The 23,279-nt window shown below is 45.3% G+C and overlaps 1 protein-coding gene across 1 annotated transcript in view; it reads right to left on the minus strand.

Annotated features, from left to right (window-relative positions):
- Positions 1-23,279, minus strand: part of MERTK (MER proto-oncogene, tyrosine kinase) — a 112,524-nt gene that overhangs the window by 84,121 nt on the left and 5,124 nt on the right. The window contains 1 exon segment of the mRNA XM_030311141.2: positions 239-644. Coding sequence (XP_030167001.1) covers positions 239-644 — 406 coding nt within the window.

Consider the following 23,279-nt stretch of genomic DNA (forward strand, 5'->3'; position numbering starts at 1 on the left):
GGGGAGGGGCAGAGAGAGAGGGAGGCACAGAATCGGAAACAGGCTCCAGGCTCTGAGCCATCAGCCCAGAGCCTGACGCGGGGCTCGAACTCACAGACCGCGAGATCGTGACCTGGCTGAAGTCGGACGCTTAACCGACTGCGCCACCCAGGCGCCCCTAAAAAAAAGTTTTTTAACCTATGAGGTTTTTCCTTTTGATAACAACATTTAACGAAAGAAAGGAAGAAAGAATACGTACCTGAAGGAAGCGATTATTGCTGTAACTTCATCATCTGGATAAAACTGAGTAATTGCATGATGTGCCCCCAGCAACTCCTTCCCATCTTTCCACCAAGAAATAACTGCGATGTCCTGGTACATATTAGGTATATTGATCGAGCAATTAAATTTGACATCTTTATGTTCAGAAAGTATTATGTGGCCAATCGTATGATTAAATGCAAGAGGCGGGAGCTTTGACCCAGCAGAGGTCACTCCAGGATGGACTGCATTGCCCGTATGCCGTCGTCCGGGCTGGGTTGGTGAAAACATCAAGGCAGGCTGGTACCCACTGGTGTGAGGAAGGGAAGATGGCATGTGGTCACTTTGAAGGCTTCCTGGGTATGGCAGGTCAGGCTTGGTTTCTTTCTTCACCTCTGCAAAAGCTGCAAAACAGAACACCTGATTTTTAGCCTTTTAAATAAAGGAATTTTCCAAGTAGGTTCCCAATCTCTAAGCCTCTGATGACAGACATGGGGTTTCCTCAGGGTCCTCAGAAAACATGAGCAAAATGTATTTAACACACATGTCTGGACATATATTCTCATTCACAAATTCATTCATTTGTTCACATACCTCCTAAAGAATGTTTAAGAAATAGAACTCCTCCCACCCATTTTTTTCTTTTCTTTTCTTTTTTATTGAGATGCAATTGATTTATATTAAGTTTCAGGTGTACAACATGATTTGATATTTGTATATGTGGCAAAATGATCACCACTACAATCTAATTAACTTAGTTGACTACCAGTTACAAAATTTATTTCTTGTGATGAGAACTTTACTTTTTATTATTTTTTTTATTTTTATTTGTTTTCTTGAGAGAGAGGGAGACAGTGTGCACCTGCGAGTGAGTGGGGCAATGGCAGAGAGAGAGAGAGAGAGAGAGAGAGAGAGAGAGAATCCCAAGCAGGCTCCATGCCCAGCACGGAGCCCAATGTGGGGCTTTATCTCATGACCGTGAGATCATGACCTGAGCTGAAATCAAGAGTCAGATGCTTAACCAACTGAGCCACCCAGGCGCCCCTCTTGTATTGAGAACTTTAAAGATCTACTCTCTTAGCAGCTTTTAAATGTACAACACAGTATTATTAACTGTAGTCACCTTACCGTACATGACATTGCGAGGACTTACTCATTTTATAACTGGAAATTCGTATCCTTTGACCACCTTCCTCCATCTGTGAAAATTGTGACTCATTCAAAGTCCTTCATATCCAACTCAACAGCATGGCAGGAAGGTGATGGCAACTGAGATCACTTTTCTCACTGTGTTCTCAATCACAGACTATGCCACAAATTTGACCCATGGTCTTGTAAAGGCTGCTACCAGTCACAAAGATATGAGTTTACAATTCTGGTGCCTCAACATGACCCATCTCTAGGTATGGGGGGGATAAAAAATCAATGTCACTTATGTCATCAACAACAGAATGACTTGGAGCTTCCATTAAAATGCTTGCCTGCCGGAATGAACCTGGCAATGTTGATTTCATCTGGCCCACAAGTATTTCTAAAAATATTGGCCCACAATAGTTGTACTTCTGGCTTTTTTAATAGCACTTTTGGAGCATACATCCTATGCTGGTTGTTACGTATTCAAACACGTTGGCCACAGTTGAGATAGGCAGAGAATGGGAGAGACATTGTGTGGGAAAGTGACTGGGGGTACACAGAGGTGCCCATCCCCACTCCAGAGCTGTGCCTCTGCCACACTCAGGATGTTGCACCCTCCTGGGCTCCTGGGTGTGTATGTGCAGGGAGAGTAGGGTGGTTTCTGCTTACGGTTGTGACAGACTTAGCAAGTAAGAACGCAGGAAACCCAGTTGAAATTGAATTTCAGATAAACAACAAACAATTTGTAGCATAAATAGTCAACTAAGCTTATTTGGCCAATGGAGATACAATCAGGAAATGTGGGAGCAGAAGGAAGGATCTGAGAATTTGTTCCTCTGGCTTCCTGCCTGCCAAGTCGCTCTGGACTGCACATCTCCCTCAACTGAAGGTCATGGCTTCTGTTAGGGAGTCTTCTCTATGTGATTCTTCCATGCCAGGTCGGCTCTCGTGGTTGCTGCATTTGGGAACTGCCTCCAGGGTGAATGCCAGGTTGGAGAAAAAGAGATTTCACTATCAGAAACGAGGGAAGGGGTGCCTGGGTGGCTCAGTTGGTCAAACGTCCAACTGTTGATTTCGGATCAGGTCATGATCTCAAGGTTCATGATCTAGCCCAAAGTCGGGCTTTGCGGTGACAGCACAGAGCCTGCTTGGGATGCTCTCTCTCCCTCTCGCTCTGCGCCTCCCCACTCTCTCTCTCTCAAAATAAAGAAAAAAACTTTAAGAGAGAGAGAGAGAGAGGGAGAAAGAAGTCAGGGAAAGCTCACTGCTTGTCCTCAGCCTGAGGTCTCAGTGGCTGTGGGAGAGCAGGGGCCCTCCACATGCTTTGGGGGAGGCTATGTGGGTCAGCCGCAGGCTGGCTTTGAGCCCGGCCATCCAGAGAGATGAGTGTGCTGTGACAGAAGCATTCATTTATTCCAGGGAGTGGAGGTCAGGGTGACTCTGCAGGGAGAGGCCCCTGCCTCTCCTGTCGCCGCCACGCCAGGCAAATCTTAGGCACAAGTGTGGGCCTGTGCTCTTAGCAGGAAATGGCAAAACTCTGCCTGGGTGCCATCCAGCTCCATCATCTTCCTCTGAATTTGGGGATACTTTCTGCAGTTATGAATGCTCTGGCTATTTATCTTATGCCTGCAGACCCTGTGCAAGAACTCTTTTTCTTGAGGCGTTGAAGCACTTATAATTCACCTTTGCCTCTCAGATCAGCAAATTTATCGAGAGTCCTTATTCACGGACATCCATGAGACTGGGAAGGCAGGGGGTTTGTCCAAATAACCGTGTTTTTCTTTAAAGGCAAAAAAAAAAAAAAAAAAAGTGGAGTGGGAGAAGCAAATAATTCCTTGGTTTGTTTAATTTACTTAAAGACACTTAAAATGTCAAATTATAAGGGTAACCCAAGTTGGTAGTGGAAAATTCACATGTTTACAGAAGCCCAGAGAACATAAAATGGGAACCTGTTTTTAATCCCAAGGCTGCAAGATAACCTCTGGTTACAGCTGGGGTCTAGCCTTCAGTTTTCTCGGAGCCAAGCTGCTAAGTGAGCAAACTAGAGACAGGGCCACCCACTCAGAGGTCGGAGGGGCAAACCCACCCTATAATCACTATGGCTGGTTTAAAAGATAGCTAAGCTCCACGAGCTGAACTGCCAGGAGTTGGCAGAATGATTCAACTGCCAGTAAGCATTTACCTCGCACCTACCGGGTCTAAGATTTGTTGTGATAGTGTAATGGGATACAGAGAGGCACTCGCCCCAGACGGGGAGCAGCAGAGGGTCCCAGGAGTTAAAAGGAAGAAGGGATATGGGGAAGTGGGGCAACAGGGCTGTCCTGACAAACGTCAGCGGGGCTTTCCCTGGTCCGTCCCCACCCCCGACTACTTAGCCCTCCTACTTGGGGTGCTGGGGCTCTCCCCCTCGTAACGTCTCCTGGGATTCCTCATTCGGTTCTTTCTCTCCTGCTGGACTGGGAGCCCCAAGAGGGCTGGCACCCACACTCTAGCCAGGTCATAGAAGACGCTCAAAATAGGCGTGTTGAATGAATAAAAGTAAAGGCATGAATTAGAGAAGGGATGTGGGAGGGGGGACAGGGTTTCTAGGGGCTGGGGCGGTGGGAAATTGCAGAGAAAGAAGAGGCCCTAATAGTTTGGGAACATGACTGCAGCTGCAGGGTGGTGCTCCTGTGCTAACATCAAAGAGCCAGAGCAAGTGGATAGAGCTGACCGTGGAGACTCCTGGATCCTGGCTGAGGCAGCAGTGATTCCTGGAAAGTTTCTGGGCAGCGGAGGGAGATCAGAGCCGTACCCGACTCCGGCACTGACATCTGGCTGAGTGGGAGCCCGAGGAGCAGGAAGGAGGAGGCCAGGAAGAAGGGAACCCGCCAGGAAGATGGCACAGACCTAACTACCAGAGTGGCTGGGAGCAGGAAGGATGCTGGAGAGAGAAGAAAGGTTGACCCCAACAGTGTTCCCACTATGGCCATCATCCCACAACAGAAAGGTCGGTCTAACACCAAGTATTTAGGAAGGATATAACCTCAGAACACAGGAGAGTTCTCAGGAGTGGTCATTATACTGGTTGTTGTTGGCAGGCCGGGAGGCTGCTTCCGGTTCAGTTGTCTCACACGGAGAAGGGGGATGGTAACCATGGTGCCCCACAGGGTATTGCTGCCAGCAACAAAGGAGGTATCGCTATGTCTGGCTCATCATCAGCTCTCCAGTAACTGTTAGCTATTGCTCTTTTTTATTATTTTCCCAGGTTACTCTGAATCAGTAAACACCTGCCGCACACAGCCCAATACTTGAGAGGGGCCGATTTACAAGGGTTGATACAGGGAGCTGCCCAACTCCTCGTGGATGATGGTGCTGGTGAGGCTTCCGCTGCACAACTTTGCTGGGGGCCGGAGGGGGTGCCGTTCATCGAGCAGTCTGTGTAAATGCTGTTTTAGAGCTCTGCAGTGCATACAGGGAGCCCTGAGCGATTTCGGATAATGTGGAAAAGGGCAAAATAAAAACCAATCCAAGGTTTTGGACCCAGGGGTCAGGGCAATGACCGATCAGAAATTATATTTTTTTCATAACTTAAAAAAAAAAAATTAATGATTTTTTAAAATGAATTAATTTATTTATTTAGACGCTGGGCTCAATCTCCCTAATTGTGAGATCATGACCTGAACCAAAATCAAGAGTTGGACGCTGAATGGACTGAGCCACCCAGGTGCCTCCAGAAGTGGAACGCTTTACGATTATTTTGGGAGAGTTATGGCAGGAGGAGGAGATCAGACCAACAAGGCCTGCTTATACAGCAAACCTTTTAGTTCTCACTAACATGCTCCTATTAACTCATCTTTACGATGGCAAAAGGGAGCGTGGTGGCCTTGGTGTTAGATGGATAAACATTTGAGACAATGTTTAGTCAAGGTGAGAGATGTATTAAAAGCCCACAGAGACTGGGGGCGCCTGGGTGGCTCAGTCGGTTGAGCGTCTGACTTCTGCTCAGGACATGATCTCGCGGTTCACAAGTTCGAGCCCTGCGTCGGGCTCTGTGCTGACAGCTCAGAACCTGGAGCCTGCTTCAGATTCTGTGTTTCCCTGTCTCTCTGCCCCTGCCCACTCATGCTCTCTCTCTCTCTCTCTCTCTCTCGAAAATAAATAAACATTAAAAACAAAACCAAAAACAGCCCACAGAGACTGAATGAGAATTTTGTACTCTCTACATAGCATACATGGAAAAGTGGGCTGCCTCTGGCTATAATTTGGGTGGAAGTCACAAGAAACTTCACCCTCCCCACCCCTCTCTTCCTTCTTTCAAGGTTGTTTCCATCTGTGGACTGGATAAGCTACTCAAGTGGGAGGTTGAGCCTTACATAAGTAACTGCTACTAAGCAGCCTTGGATAAACGGCCTCACACCCAGGTCGGACAGCAGCTGTCCCACTGTTCCAGAAGCTGCCATCTCCCCCCCAGCCCCCAGCCTGGGAGCTGCATGATGGAGCATCCCTGCCCATTCCCAATCACTACTCGGCCCTTGCCCAGATTCCAACGTCAGCTTCGCACAGACAGGGATTGTGCCTCCGTCATCGGCCTCCAGTGCCAAGCACAGGGATAGGCTTATGGGACACAATTAGCAAATGCTTATTCATCCCACAAATAAATTGGTTCAATATACTGTCCATTGTTTCCCGCAGGTTTGCCTTGTTTTTCTGAACAAATTTGTAGCTTTCTCGAAAGCTGGAGGTGACATCCTTCGAACCCAGCAGGACGAGAAACATGGATTTACTCTGCAGTGAACATTCATGGAAAAAATGGGTGTGATGATGTGGGCCGAGTTCTGAAGGGTGAGCTGGGAAGAGACGTGGTCCAGGCAGGGACACTGCTGGGGCTGGGGTTGGGACTGAGGGGGGACACTGGCATGCCTCTGAAACAGCCCCTCTTCCACCAAGCACACACAGCCTCAGTGAGCCAGCCATTTAGGGACCTTAGTCTGTTAGACTCAGAATTGGTCACTGAGGGGATGTTAGTAAATAGGCCACTTTCTGTGCGATCAACTAGCACATCCCACCTTTAAAATCCATGACTAATGGCTCAGTGCTTGCTGAGTGTGCATGATGGCAGGCGGGCTGGTGGTCAGTACTGTTCAGTGGTACCCAGCAAAGTGCCTTGGTGCCTGAGACATGACCTCAGGAAAGCTCTTTAGCCTCTCTGGTCCCCTGCAAGGATAAGAGTGCCTCAGTGGTAGGACATGATCGGATGTATAGGGTCTGCCAGCACATTCTACGGATTTTGGCTGATGCTGTTGTCATTGCATTGCATATAAACTGGGCCTGTTGGCCACCCGAAGTAGGATTTTTTTTTTAATGTTTTTTTTTAAATGTTTACTTATTTTTGAGAGAGACAGAGACAGAGCTTGAGCAGGGGAGGGGCAGAGAGAGAGGGAGACACAGAATCCGAAGCAGGCTCCAGGCTCTGAGCTGTCAGCACAGAGCCCGATGCGGGGCTTGAACCTACGGATGGTGAGATCACGACCTGAGCCGAAGTCGGACACCCCACCGACTGAGCCACCCAGGCACCCCTGAAGTCGGATTTTTTTTCTTTTAATTTTTTTTAAGTTTATTTATTTTGAGAGACAGAGCAGAGGAGGGGCAGAGAGAGAGAGAGGGAGAGAGAGAGAGAATCCCAGGCAGGCTCCATGCTGTCAGAGCGGAGCCCGATGTGGGGCTTGAACTCACGAACCGTGAGATCATGACCCGAGCTGAAACCAAGAGTCAGACGCTTAACCAACTGAGCCACCCAGGCGCCCCAAGCAGGACTTTTTTTTTAAGTTTACTTATTTATTTTGAGAGAGCGAGAGAAAGAGAGAGAGAGAGCACAAGCAGGAGAGGGGCAGAGACAGAGAGAATCCCAAGCAGGCTCCATACTGTCAGCACAGAGCCCAACGTGGGGCGCAAACTCACAAACTGTGAGATGGTGACCTGAGCTGAAGCCAAGAGTCGGATGCCTAACTGCCTGAGCCGCCCTAAAGTAGGATTTCTGAGGTCCAGGGGCAGCAGATGGAATGGTGGCAGAGCAGGCCCCCAGGCCCTGGACGCCCTCCAAACCACGGGAAGAAGACTGGGCCAGCAGCAGCCCTGCAGGAGGAAGAGTGCGGGTGGGCGAGCCTATCCAGCCCTGCCTTGGGTGTCAGGTGCCATCAATCTGCCTTACAACCCTGGGTGCCTGGAAAGCGACAAAGGAAGCACCTTGGCCTGAGCGTTGGAATAAGGGCAGGACTGAAGTGCCAGCCGGTGGGACCCACTACTCCGCTCTTTCTACTCTTCCTCAAACAACAAAACGGACAGAGGCATCAAGCAAGCTCTCTGAAGGTCAGCCTCACAATCAGGAGGCCCAGAGGCGGGTGCAAGAGTGAGGGCTTATTCCTGAACTCCTGGGGGTTCTTTGCTTCTCACCTGCAACCTACGTGGCCCAGGGGGGCAGCAACAGACAGAGGGGAGGATGCCCTTTGCCCGAGAGCTAAGGCCTCCATTCTGGCCTGGCTGTCTGCTGTGGGCTTTGCTATCAAGCAGCCCCCTTGTAGTTGGGAGAAAGGCCTCCTTCAAGAGTGTGTTTGCAGTTTACAAAAAGGCTTTCGGAGGCCGCACCCCGTCCCTTCCCCTGCAGCGCCCTGGGTCCGCCTCTAAGAGAAAGGGCCATACCTGGACCCCCACCGCCCCAGCCTCACCCCCGTCCTTCTGGCTGCTATTTGAATCATGTCCCTCGGCAGCTTCCCTGTCATCTAGTTTAAAGGCTCCTTCCCCACCCCCATGGCTGGCTGAGGCCAAACCAAGAACAAACAGAACCTTGCTACTTAGTTTTGTGTCACTTTATGTAAACATGAAGGTTTCTCAATTGATAAAGAGGAACAACAATACTTAATAAGAGAAAAATGTAAACCCTTTACCCTGGGGGGCCCCGGGTGGCTCGGTGTGTTAAGCGTCTGACTTCCGCTCAGGTTCATGGGTTCAAGCCCTGAATTGGGCTCTCTGCTGTCAGCTTTGGATCCTCTGTCCCCCCCACCCCGCCCCTCCCATGTTCTGTCTTTCTTTCTCTCTCTCTCAAAAAAAAAAAAGAACCCTGGAGTCAAAGAAGCAAGATTTAGCCCCGCGCCGAGGCCAAACGACCTGTGCAAGTCACTTGTCCATGTGAGAGTCAGTCTCCTCATCTGGAAAGCAAGACACATAACACCTCCTTCTGTCAGAGATAATAGCAGAACACTACACGTAAAGCTCTGTGCAATGCCTGGCATGCACAGACATGCAATGAATGGCAGTTAAGATTTTCATAACATGAAACATCTGATCCGTCTTGTTTTGAAGGTGCAACTAGTCATGTCTGGACCATCAGTGCTGAACATATGGGACCAGTTATGCTGACTTAGACCATGCAGCCTCCTGCAGTGAAATATGAATATATGTTTACTTAACTAAGGGTTTTCCTTCTCTTCCCCCTTTGGCAGGACACCAAGTATCATGGAAAGGCTGAAGGAACGCTTTCTGGCCAGAGTGGTGAAGCAGTTGCCCCCTGGGGGTTTGGGGCTGATTCTCCCCAAGGACCAGATGTGGCTTTCACAACATATAGGAGAGACTCTCAGTCTCCAAGTTTAATTCCTCCATCATGCCACTCCCGACACTATGCTCCGGCCCACCAATACCTGAATGCCTATTAATAAAAAGGCATTATTTCAAAGAAAAAATTATTTCCTTTAAAAATGTGACTATTTCTAGGAGCGGCTGGGTGGCTCAGTCATTTAAGCATCCGACTCTTGGTTTCGGCTCAGACTATGATCTCACCGTTTCGTGAGTTTGAGCCCCACATTGGGCTCTGTGCTGACAGTGCAGAGCCTGCTTGGGATTCTCTGCCTCCCCCTCTCTCTGCCCTCCCTCACCCACCCCCACTTGCACTCTCTCTCTCTCAAAATAAGTAAATAAACTTAAAAAAAAGAATAAATAAAATGTGACTATTTCTGGACCAGCAAACACCTAACAAGAATAGTTTGTTAATCTCTTTCCTAAATGACAGAGGGCACAGAATTCTGTCCAAAAACAGATATACTTTTCCTTACTCTTCCCACTAAGTACACATAAAAACAATGGAAACAAACATTAAACAAACAAAGCCACTACCAACAACCCTGAAAAGTGGAAAAGGCAGACTGACTAAGGACTTCAGGGTGCTAGAACACTGTGATGACGATTTCCCTGGGTTTTCCTTCGGCTCCACGTGTCTCAAGTTGGAAATGTTCACAGGCAAAGACCACCACCACCAACAAAACACACAAACAAAAACACAAAATCAAAAACAAAAGTCGGTTCTCCAGAGTCAAAAGACCAGGAAAGGGGCAGCCCATCAAGACAGAGGACAGTTAGACCACAAACTGCTCTCCTCCAGGCAAACCACCCAGAAAAAATTATGGTCCCATCTCCACTCATGCCAGCAAAGGTCAAATGGGGAGCCAGGACTTGCACCCTTATCAGGTTGAAAGGCGGTGCCACAACTATTCCACTGGGTGGTATCAGAAAGGGCCAAGTAGAAAGCTGGGACTTTCATCCTCACTGGCTTGTGGGGAGCCTGGACTTCTACTCCCACCTGGCAGTAATGAGGCATGCCTCCTGGTCCTCACTGGGATGGTTTCAGAGAAGGCCTAGTAGAGAGTCAGGGCTTTCACTGCTGCCCAGCGAGGCCATCCCTCCCCTCCCCCTACTGTCAGTGGGGGTAAGGTGGGGAACAGTCAGGAAGTAATAAGGCACTCCATCCCCTCCCAGACAGAAGGTATCAGTAGAAACCTAATGGGCAGCCAGAACTCCCACCCACCTCTGACCAGCAGTTACTCACATTCAGATGCCAATGGAGGCTGAATGGAGAACCCAGAATTCTACCCTCACCAGGCAGTAAAGAAGCAGCATACCTCTTTCCCAGCCAGAGCAGTTGAGAGGAAACCAGGTATAACAAAAGAATAAAAGATAAAAACAAAAGCCAGGGTCTCATAATATAATACTGGAAATTTTTAGGTTTCAATAAAAAATTCAATCTCAAACTCAATGAGATACTAATACCAAAGTGACAGAGAATTGTCTGAAAAAGACTTTTTGGTGTGGTGGGGGGAGGGGGGGCAGAGAGAGAGGGAGAGGGAGAATACTAAGCAGACTCCATGTTCAGCAGAGCCCTACATGGGGCTCTATCCCATGACCATGAGATCATGACCTGAGCCGAAATCAGGAGTAGGACACTCAACCAACTGAGCCTTCCAGGCACCTCTGAAAAAGGTTTTAAAGAAAGAATAATAAAAAGACTCCAATGAGCAAGTATGAACATGAAACACATGAGAAAATAGAAAGCCTCAGCAAAAAAACATAAAGTCACAGGAAAGAAATCAAAGATGCATATTTAAAAAATGTAAACTTTCAACTAAAAAATACAATAACCCAGTGTATGGGCTCAATAGCAGAAGAGAGGGGCAGAGGAAAGAATCAGTGAACTGGAAGACAGAACAATAGAAAATTATCCAATGTGAAGAACAGAGAGAAAAGAGACTGAGAAAAAACAAACAGAGATTCTGGAATCTGTAGGACTATTACTAAAAATCTAACATTTATATTATCAGAGTCCTGGAAGGAGAGGAAAAAGAAGAGAGTAAGAATGAAAAAGGACTCAAAGAAATAATGCTGAAAGTTACCTAAACCTGACACAAACTATAAACCTACAAAGTCAAACATCTGAGTGAACATAAGATAGCCCCCCCCCCCAAAATATCCACACCAAGATACATCATAGTCAAAACTTCTGAATAGTAAAGACAAAGAAAACATTTTGAAAGAAATGAGAGAGGGTGATGATACCTGACCAATAGAGGAAAAAAACAACTCAAATGGCAGTGTATTTCACATCAAAAACCATGGAAGACAGAAGGAAATGACATAATGTTGTAAGTACTAAAAGAACTGTCAACTCAGAATTCTTCAGAAATGAAAAGGAAACCAAAATATTCTCAGATGAAGGAAACCTAAGCATTTGTCAACAGCAGACCTACTCTTAAAAAACAGCCAAAGTAGGGACGCCTGGGTGGCTCATTTGGTTGAGCGTCCGACATGGGCTCAGGTCATGATCTCAGTTTGTTAGTTGGAGCCCTACATCGGGCTTGCTGCTGTCAGTGCAGAGCCTGCTTCAGATCTTCTGTTGCCCTCTCTTTCTGTCTCTCCCCCCGCCTCCCCGCTCATACTCTCACACTCAAAAATAAACAAAACATTTTTAAAAATTAAAAAAAAAATAGCTAAAGGAAATTCTCTAAGCAGAAAGAAAACAATAAAAGAAGGACACTTGAATCATCAGAAGAGAGGAAAAAAACACACAAAGCAAAAATATTTGTCAATGCGACAGACCTTCCTCCTCTTGAGTTTTCTAAATTATGCTTGATGGTTGAAGAAAAATTGTAACACTATCTGATATAGTTCTACAAATGAAGAAGAGATATTTAAGATAATTATGGTTTAAAAACATTTTTTTAATGTTTATTTATTTTTGAAGGAGAGAGAGACAGAGTGTGAGTGGGGGAGGGGCAGAGAGAGAGGGAGACACAGAATCGGAAGCAGGCTCTGGGCTCTGAGCTGTCAGCACAGAGCCCGATGCGGGGCTCGAACCTACGAACTGTGAGATCATGACCTGAGCCGAAGTTGGACGCTCAAGCGACTGAGCCACCCAGACGCCCCAAGATAATTATGGTTTAAATGGGGAAGCAAAGGAATTTAAAAGGAGGTAGGGATTCTATAATTCCCTTGAACTGGTAAAACTTCAACACATCAATAATTACATTAAATGTAAATGATTTAAATACATTTAAAGACCAAGATTAACACAGTAGATTAGAAAACATTACCCAGCTATCTGCTGTTTATAAGAAATTCATGCCAAATATAGTGACGTAGGTAAGTTGAACTCATAAGAAGATATATCATTCAACCATTAATTAAAAGAAAGCAGGATAGCTACATGATATCAGATAAAGTAGATTTCAAAGCAAAGAAAATTACCACAGACACAAAGGCACATTATATAATGATAAAAGACTCAATCTACCAAGAAGACATAGCAGTCTTAAATAAATATATACCTAACTAAAGAGCTGAAAAATATGTGAAGCAAAAACTGATATAATTGAAAGGAGAAATAAACAAATCAACAATTGTATTTGGAGACGTCACCATCTCTCAAGAACTGATCAAATAACTGGCAGAAAATAAGCCAGGATACAGAAGAACTTGATGACATTGCCAATGAAAAGAATCTAGTCTACATTTATAGAACATTCCACCCAACAACAGCAGAATTCACATTCTTTCCAAATGATGTTGGAATATAAACCAAGATAAACCATATCTTGGGCCGTAAAGCAGATCTCACCAAACTTAAAAGATTTAAAATCTCTGTGCTTTCTTTTTTAAATTTTTTTTTCAACGTTTATTTATTTTTGGGACAGAGAGAGACAGAGCATGAACGGGCGAGGGGCAGAGAGAGAGGGAGACACAGAATCAGAAACAGGCTCCAGGCTCTGAGCCATCAGCCTAGAGCCTGATGCGGGGCTCGAACTCACGGACCGCGAGATCGTGACCTGGCTGAAGTCGGACGCTTAACCGACTGCGCCATCCAGGCGCCCCTAAAATCTCTGTGCTTTCTGACCACAACAGAAAAAATTACAAATAACAGAAAGGTAATAGGAAATTCTCCAAATACTTGCAAATGAAACTTCTAAATATTCTATGGATCAAAGAGGATGTCTCAAGGGAAGTAAATAAATATATACTGAACTGAATGAACATGAAGATGCAACATATCAAAATTTATGAAACACAGCACAATGCTGAGGGGAAAATTTATTCAGTAATCTAAGTAAGCTCAGAACACCAACAAGGAAGAGCAAAACAAAAAATAATAAATATGAGAAATGAAATTGAAAAAAGAAAAGCAATAGAGAAAATTAGTGAAACAAAGAGCTGGTTGTTTGAAAAGATCAGTAAAGTTGATAAATCTCTAGTAAGACTTACAAAGAAAAAAAAAGACACAAATCACTAATATCAAGAATGAAATAAGGAATATTACTATTGACCATACAGACATCAAAAGGAAAGTAATTAAATACTATGAACAGCTCTACACATGAATTTGACAGCACAGAGGAAATGGACTAATTCCACCAAAAACAAACTACTATAACTCACCCAACATGAAACTGATAATTTGAATAGCACTATAACTAATTAAGGACATTACATTCATAATCTAAAAAACTCCCCCAAAAACAAATTTCCACGCTCACACGGTTTCACTGGAAAATTACACCAAATGCTTAAAGAAGAATTAGCACAAATTCCACACACTATCTTCCAGAAACTAGAAGAGGAGAGGACAACTGCCAATATATTAGTCCTGTTGCCCTGATATCAAAATTAGACAAATACAGTACAGAAAATGTACAGATCAACATTCTTTGTGAATATAGGTGCAAAAATTCCTTAACAAAATATCAGCAAATGGAATTCAACAATTTATAGAAAGAATTATGTACCAAGACCAAGTGGAATTTATTCCATGGATAGGAAGTTCGTTCAATATATGAAAATCAATCTGTGTCATCCACCATATTAACAGGCTAAAGAAGAAAAACAACATAATCATATCAATCATTTAATAAAGTCCAGCAGCCATTCAACACCCATTCATGATTTTTAAGAAAATAGAAGACGAGAATTTGCTTAACTTGATAGAGAACATCTACAAAAACCAATAGCTATCATTTTACTTCCCCTCTTAGGGGAAACAAAGCAAGGTGTCTGCTTTCTCTATTCTTTTTTTTTAAATTTTTTTAATGTTTACTTATTTTTGAGACAGAGAGAGACAGAGCATGAACAGGGGAGGGTCAGAGAGAGGGAGACACAGAATCCGAAACAGGCTCCAGGCTCCGAGCTGTCAGCACAGAGCCCGACGCAGGGCTCGAACTCACGGACCATGAGATCGTGATCTGAGCTGAAGTCAGCCACTTAACCGACTGAGCCACCCAGGCACCCCTGCTTTCTCTATTCTTAGTCAACATAGTGCTGAAAGTTCTAGCCAATGCAGTAGAGCAAGAAAAAGAAATAAAAAGTATAGGAAAGGAAAGACCAGAAAGGAAGAAATAAAACAGTCACATTTGCAGGTATGATTGTCTACATAGAAAATCCCACAGAATCTGCAAAAAAGGTCCTTGAGACTAACCAATTTCATCAATGTCACAGGATATAAGATAAATATACAAAAGTTATTTTACTTCTATATACTAAGTAAGAACACATAGACATCAAAATGAAAAATACAATACCTTTTACAATCACTCACAAATGATGAAATACTTAGGTATAAATCTAAAAAAGCACATACAGAGCGCATATCCTGAAAAGTATAAAGCACTGATAGGAGAAATGAGAGATCTAGATAAATGGAGAGACATACTGTGTTCATACATTGGAAATCTCAACATCGTAAAGATATAAATTCTCCTCAAAGTGATACACAGATTGCAGTATAATAAAAATACATATATCTGGCCCTTGTCCCCAGTTCCTCACAGATAGCCTAAAATGCTTAGAATTTCCTGGATGATAGGAATGTCTCTTGTTATTCATAATGAGCACCTTTGGAACACATTTGAGTTCATGCTAACGAGGTGACTTAGGGTGGGACCCTTAGATTGCTTCAGGATGGAAGCTGGTCATTAGAAGAACATGGGATTAGAGGGTTAGAATATTCTGCCCCATGCTCAACCTCAGGGTAGGAGACAGGGGCTAGAAATTGAGTTTAGTCACTAATGACCAATGATTTAAACAGTCATGCTCATGTAATGAAACCCCCATATAAAATTCCTAAGCAACAAGGTTTAGGGAGCTTGTGAGTTAGTGAACACATCTATATGCTGGGAGGGTGGTACACCCAGAGAAGGTATTGAAGTTCTGAACCTCTTCCCCTCGACCTTGCCCTATGTATCTCCTCCATTTGTTTTTTCCTGAGTTGTATCATTTATAATAAAGCTGTAATCATAAGAAGAGTGCTTTCCTGAGTCATTCTAGTGAACAATGAAACCTGAAGGGGAAAGAATGGCATGGGAACCACTGAATTTGTAGTCAGCTGGGCAGAAATGTGGGCAGCCCACATATTTCATTTGAGTTGGTGTCTGCAGTGGGGGTGGTCTTATGAGATTGAGTCCTTAACCTGTAAGGTCTACACTAACTCCAGGCAGTTAGTGTCAGAACTGAATTGAATTGCAGGGCACCCAGTTGATGTCAAGAATTGGAGAATTTGTGGGGCGCCTGGGTGGCTCAGTCGGTTGAGCGTCCGACTTCGGCTCAGGTCATGATCTTGCTGTCCATGAGTTCGAGCCCCGTGTCGGGCTCTGTGCTGACAGCTCAGAGCCTGGAGCCTGCTTCGGATTTTGTGTCTCCCTCTCTCTCTGACCCTCCCCCATTCATGCTCTGTCTCTCTCTGTCTCAAAAATAAATAAACATTAAAAAAAAAAGAATTGGAGAATTTGTTGTTGTCAAAACAACATATTTGATGTCAGTTACAAAAAGCACATACTCCCAGATAGATTTTTTGTAAATAAAACTAATATATTTCTAACATTTGTGTGGAAAGGCAAAGGATCTAGAATAGCTAAAACAATTTTGAAAACGAAGAATGAAATGGCAGGAATCAGTCTCTCTAATTTCATAGCTACAATAATCAAACTGTCTAGTACTGGCAGAGATATAGACACACAGCTCAATGGAACAGAAGAGAACCAGAAATAGATTCACACAAATATACCCAACTGGTTTTGGCAAAGGTCAAAAGCAATTCAATGGAGGAAAGATAGCATTTTAAACAAATGATGCTGGAACAAGTGGATATGTATAGGCAAAAAAATTTTAACTTGACCTAAGTCTTACACTTTATTCAAAAATTAACTAAAAACGGGCCACAGATTTAAATGTCAAACATAAGCCTGTAAAATTTTTAGAAAAAAGACAGAGGAGAAAATTTTCAGGATCTAGGGTTAGGCAAAGAGTCTCACACTTGACACCAAGAATGTAATTCATAACAAGAAAAAACGGATAAATTGAATTTCATCAAAATTAAAAATGTCCACTCTGCACAAGACACTGTTAAAAGCATAAAAAACACGACTACAGACTAGGAGAAATTATTTGCAAACCATGTATCCGACAAAGCACTAGTATCTACATAATTAACTCTCAAAAACTCAATAAAAAACAAATAACCCAACTAGAAAATGGGCAAGGACATGAAAAATTGTTTCACCAAAGAGCATACATGGATGACAGATCGCTCATGAAAAAGTGTTCAACGTCGTAAACCATTAAGGAAATGCAAATTAAGACCACAGTGTGATATCACTTCATACCTGTCAGGATGGCAAAAATTAAAAACAGTGACATCACCAGATGCTGTGGAGAATGTGCCATCTCCAGGGCCTATAAAAGGAGAAAGGGAGGCAGAAGAGTTCACATCAGTGGTGCCGTGCGAGAAGGATCCAGCCCACGCTTGCTGGCTCTGAGGCTGGAGCAAAGAGCCAGGAGCCAAGGACTGTGAGCGGCCTCTAGAAGTGAGAAAAAGCAAGGGAACAGACTCTCCCTACAGACTCCAGAAAGGGAGGAAGCCCTGCTGCCCCCCTGATTTTAGCCCCAGGGGGGCCCATGTCACGGTTCTGACTTACCGAAATGCAACATGATACAGTATTTTGTCATTTTGCGTAACTACGTTGGTGGTAGTTTGTCATAGCAGCAAATGGAAAATGAATACAGCACGAATCCATTTGTATAGCATTTTTGAAATGACAAAATTACAGAAATGGAGAACCAGTTAGTGATTGCCAGGGGTGAGGGAGGTGAGCGGGCAGAGGGACATGGGCACCAACGAGGGATCCTGGGGTGGTGGAGTACACGACGTCAATATCTCACTTGTGAGCTTGTTCCACAGTTTTCTAAGATGCTACTCTTTGGGGGGAACTAGGTAATGGGTACATGGGGGCTTCTCTGTATTACTTCTTCTTAGATGTAGCATGAGAATCTAAACTGATCTCAAAATTAAAAGTTTAATTTTAAAAATCCAACTATGTTTAGCATCTTCTATTGGGTAAGAGGCAAAGGCTGCAGCACTTGAATTATTGTCTCCTTAACGTTCACTCTCTGCCAGCCTTTCCACTTACACAATCTTCTCTGATCCTGGGCAGGGAGTATTGCTGTTCCCAGTTCAGAGCAGCAGACTGAGGCTCATAGGTGCTAAACAACTCACGCAGATCTTCACACACAGGAAGAAATGAAGGGACTTCTCCCGGTGCCACCTATCCTCACCTCACCGGCCACATTCAGAGCCCAGCTCCTGAGCCCCTGCTTGTGGTTGTTTCTCAGGGCTGGGCAGAACAGGGCTCCAGTGTGCCAGAGGCAAGGCTGGGGATGGGGCACTGGGTGGTGAGCCTGGAGGGCCAGTGGGTGATGCCAAGATGGTCTCAGCCTGCTTTGCAACCTGACTACTACCAGCCCTGAGCAGCATTACCTGACCTATCTAGAGAATTCTCAAGATATTGGAGAAACGCCTCAACCGAGATCTTCCACGGCAATAACATACCTGTAAGATGTGCAGAAAGAAAGCTTTTCTCCGCTCTAATCATTTGGCAGTATACTTTGAGGCTGAAATGCATCTATCCTACGACTCAACATTTCCACCCCTAGAGACTCACGCATGTCCACAGTGAGACAGGCACCCAAGTTCCTGGCTAACTTAACTGGGGTAGTGGTTTTGATACACGTTTGCTAAAACTCATCAAACTGGACACTTTACTACCGCGAATTAAACCTCTATAAACACAAGATTAAAAACAGGCATAGTGATGGCAACACTGCTTGTAACAGAAAACAACACCAACAACAACAAAACTCTTCAGTGCCCAAAAAAAGGAGACTGGATAAATACCGTTATCCGCATAGTTGCCTATGAAGGTAAATAAACTGGAGCAGCACTGTTCAACCCAGAGGAGACTAGCAAACTTAACACAAAGTGAGAAAGCAAGCTGAAAGAAAGCACACACGTAATAAATATGTTGCTATTCCTTACAGCTTGGCCCAGCCAGGGAAAGCCAAGCTGAAGTCCACAGCTTGGGGCTTCGCATAAAGCCATCATCTCCTTATGGCCTGAAAAGGGCAGACTCGGCTGCTATGAAACTGGTTGTATTTTTGTCCTTCCGGATTCTTTCTTCTTGGAATGCAAATGGAAGGCCCAGGGAGGCACCATCCACGTGGAGACCATGAGCACGAAAACCAGCCACTAAAGAAGGCAGAATAAAGAGCCAAGAAGAGCCAGGTTCCTGACCACATCGTGGAGCCTCCGTCCCAACCCCAGCCTGGCCATCCTCAGACTGCTCATGGCAAGAGAGAAACACTTTCCTTTTGGTTGAGCCACTGAAGAGAAGTTCTCTGTTACATGCAACCAGAAGTAGACCCTACCTGACATGGTGTCAAACAACACAGTAAAGTGTTACCAATACAATTATGTGTGGTCAAAGGGTAAAGAGGTGCATGGGAATTAAATCACCCGGTGTGGGGGAGTGGTCTCCTCTGGGGGAGGTGAGGCGAGGGGAGGAGACTGGAGTGGGGAGCAATGGGGGATTCCAGGGCGGGGAAGGTGTGAGGCTCCCCACTCCTCCTTGAGGATCAGATGCACCGCATTGGTGGAGTGGAACAAGAGATGTGTACAGAATGGCTCAGCCTTCTACTGAGTAGGGTTGCACCCTAAAGATTGAGTCCATAGGTCCTAGGTGGGGCCTGGGCTTCTGTATTTTGAAAAAGCTTCCTAGTTGACTTTCTCCTTATCCTCCCAGCCAAAATGCTTGGGAGCTTTACATCCTACAATTCATACCATAAAATACTCATTTAATTTCCAGATATAAAATGACATCATGATATTAAATGAACAGAATTTTTTTAAATGATACAGAACTCCCCCTGGACCCTAGGGATTCTGCTGTGCACCCTGGGGAGACATGCTCTACTCTGCCCAGCCCAGAAAGACTACCTAATTATCCCCATACCTTCCAGAACCCAAGAGTCCACACTGCCTGCAGATTTGACAGGAAGAAGCCATAATCTGTTTGGACAGGTCCAGTATTCTCAGAAATATACATCCATGTTTCTAAACTATTCTATTAACCCAGACAGGGCTGGAGGGGGAATTTCACAGGAGCACAGACATCTCAGGCCGCAGGGAATGGCATCTGCCCACAGAAAAGAACCCACTGCCATGACTCATTTTTAAGAAATACTCTGTATTGCCTCTGGCCCCGTTTCTGGGCTGGGGCCTGAGGACACTCACAGCCAGAGTCTGGCACCGGGTTGAGAGGCTGACACTCACGCTAAGGCACTGTATCTAGAACCACAGTGAGCAAGGGTCCCACCTCACCTCTGCCCTTCAGATAGAATCTGTTTTCTGCCCAGAAAGGGCCCCAGAATCCCTTATCTGCCCTTCCATTCGATCAGTGGGGATTTGAAGTTTCAGAAAGGTGTCCCTACAAGTTAATATCAAAACCGAGATGAGAATTTACACCTCTGGACTCCCAAAGTGGTTATGTTTTTTAACTCATGCTTTAGATGTAATACTAAATCCAATGAACTTCCTTTTTGCTTTGCTACAAATCTTTCAAAGAACATTGTTTCCATCAACAAATCTTCAAATCATGAGCCAGAATGGTAAAAAAGGCTTAAAAGCGGGTTTCACTTCCTGTGTGGAGGCAGCCTGCCATGTAATGCAGTGGAACGAACACCAGCCCGGCAGAAACAGGCAGCACTAGGGAGCCCATGAATATTTATCACCTCACTGTGCATTCACCAAGTAGTGCCGGGACAGAAAACAACTTTCAGCAAGTTTGAGTCCATGTTCTAATATTCTCCACCAAGACAGCTTGTTCTGACTTGTGTAAAAAAAAAAGGTCATTTTCAAAAACCATAATGAGGCCAGTCTACTCTTAATAGCTTTAATACACCCTGAAGCTTAAAATAGCAAAACAATCGCTTCTCCAAGATAAACAAGGCTTTCCTTTGTGTGTCTAATGAGAGGCAAGACCACAGCTAAGGCACATTCTAAGCTGTTTGTTGTCCCTAAATGCTGAGGTAACTGGAGCTCCCCCACCCCTCCCAAAACAGCAGATTACACAAAAAGAGATCTGTCTGAGAGCTTTTGCCTGATCGTCAAACGACAACCTGAGACCCCAAGTGAGCCAGGGCAGTGCACGAATGCTGCAATGATCAGCTCTGGCTGGGGCCTTGGCTTACTCTGCAGACGCCAGACAGCACCTTTGAAGGAACCGACTGAGAAGTACCCAGAAGACACCACTAGCGAATGGGTACAAGGGGACATATAGGAGCACAAAATTTCCTGCCACAAAAACCTATACATACATTGAGATATGTAATGAAATGGGTTTTCTCCAAGCAGAAGTCTCTCAAACATTCTAAGTCTGGGGCGTAAAACTTCTCCTATATGATCTTGATTCAAACCTAAAGTCAACATCTGCCTCCTCTCTTTTTCTTCCTCCCCTTCTGCTCCTCCCCCATCACCCCCAAGACTCACGGAAAATCCATTTTGCCATTAAGTGAAAGAATTAAGTATAGGTTTCTCTATGAAATGCACAAGACAGGGGCGCCTGGGTGGCGCAGTCGGTTAAGTGTCCGACTTCAGCCAGGTCACGATCTTGCAGTCTGCGAGTTCGAGCCCCGCGTCGGGCTCTGGGCTGATGGCTCAGAGCCTGGAGCCTGTTTCCGATGCTGTGTCTCCCTCTCTCTCTGCCCCTCCCCCGTTCATGCTCTGTCTCTCTCTGTCCCAAAAATAAATAAACGTTGGAAAAAAAAAAAAAAAAAAGAAATGCACAAGACAGAATCACCCTGGGATGCCTGGGTGGTTCAGTCGGTTAAGGGTCCGACTTCAGCTCAGGTCATGATCTCATGTTTGGTGAGTTCCAGCCCCTCTGGCTCTCTGCTGTCAGCACAGAACCTGCTTTGGATCCTCTGTCCCCCTCCCCTGCCCCTCAAAAGGAAATAAACATTTTTAAAATGTTACCCTTTCTTCATTTATCACCTTAAAACACCAGGAACTGACTGGCGCCTGGATGGCTCAGTCGGTTGAGCATATGACTCTTGATTGCAGGTCAGGTCATGATCTCATGGTTCATGAGTTCGAGCTCCTCATTGGGCTCTGCCCTGACAGCATGAAGCCTGCTTGGGATTCTGTCTCCTTCTTTCTCATCCCTTCCCGCTTGCTCTCTGTATCTTTCTCAAAATAAGTAAAATTAAATTTAAAAAAAAGGGGGGGAGGTGCTTGGGTGGCTCAGTTGGTTAAACGTCTGACTTTGGCTCAGGTCAGGATCTCAAGGTTCATGAGTTTGAGCCCCGCATCAGGCTCTGTGCTGACTGCTCGGAGCCTGCTTTGGATTCTGTGTCTCCCTCTCTTTCTATCCTCCTCTGCTTGTGAGTGCTCTCTCTCTCTCTCTCAAAAATAAATAAACATTAAAAAAACAAAACAAAAAACAAAAACACCACACACCAGAAACTGAGGAGGTGACCTGGACGTGGCAGCCTAGGGCTTCCCCAGAAGGTCACAGGTCATGCCTGCTGGATCCTGCAGACTGCAGAGGACCAGAGAATGTAAACAGCAGTGTTGCCAAGAAGAGAGGGATGCCCAGCTATTCCAAGTGCTGCTGCGGCCGAGTCGAGAGGTCTCACAAAACTGGGGAAAGCCTGGACCTTGCTGCAGTTAAAAATCTTCTACACAGTTTGGGGTGCCTGGGTGGCTCCGTTGGTTAAGCATCTGACTTCAGCTCAGGTCATGATCTCATAGTTCGTGAGTTCGAGCCCCGTGTCGGGCTCTGTGCTGACAGCTCAGAGCCTGGAGCCCGCTTTGGATTCTGTGTCTCCCTTTCTCTCTGCCCCTCCCCCACTCGTGCTCTGTCTCTCTCTCTCTCTCTCTCTCTCTCTCTCTCAAATGAATAAATATTAAAAAAAAAAAGATATCAAATTAAAAAAATAAAAAAAGGATCTTGTATACAGTTCAACGGCTGCAAGTCAGGCAAAGGCCTCCCAGGGAGGAAGTGCCAGGGTGGCCAGGTACTTGCAATACTTTTGCTGTCCAAGAGGGGCCCACAGACCCTGATGGAATTCTCACCCCCTGACAGGCTGCACGTTCAGCCTTCAGCTGGAGGCAGAGGGACTAGAACAGGGAAGGGGTATAGAAGAGACAGAACAGGTTACTTCCCCATCAGGGGTTAGCAAATGCCCAGAGTGTAGGAGGCAGAGAGGAGTCAGGGCTTCCCTCAGGGTGCCTGGGGGATGGCTCACACCTGCCACCACCAAACAGGAAGCATCTGGGAGCAGGAGTGCATCTGGGGCTCCCTGCCCGTTCCATTTGCTTGAGGACCACCTGCACACATACAGGCTCAGACGCGCACACAGTTTACTCTAAGAAACTGAGCCTCATGTTGCATCCATGTTGTATCAATTGGTAGACCTAGTTTTCGAGGATAAAAAGGAAAGGGATTACCTGGATGTTTAGATTCAAAAACAACAAAACTAAAACAAATGCAAAAATGAAAACAAACCATACCCACTTGGGAGTAGAGTTTTGTGAGAAAAGTTGAGCTGGAATTGGACTTCATTTTTATACCTTCCTGAGAGGCACAGGACAGGAAGCTATTCCTGTACTTTGTTAAGTCTGAACTCCACAAGTGAAGGTAAGGGGAGGGGGTGGCAGCAGGCAGGCCCTGCCTCAGATGACAAGTGACAAGCCTGGGTTCTGCTGGCAGGACTACTGGGGACAAAGC

Source organism: Lynx canadensis, chromosome A3 (genome assembly GCF_007474595.2).
Source record: "Lynx canadensis isolate LIC74 chromosome A3, mLynCan4.pri.v2, whole genome shotgun sequence".
NCBI lineage: Eukaryota > Metazoa > Chordata > Mammalia > Carnivora > Felidae > Lynx > Lynx canadensis.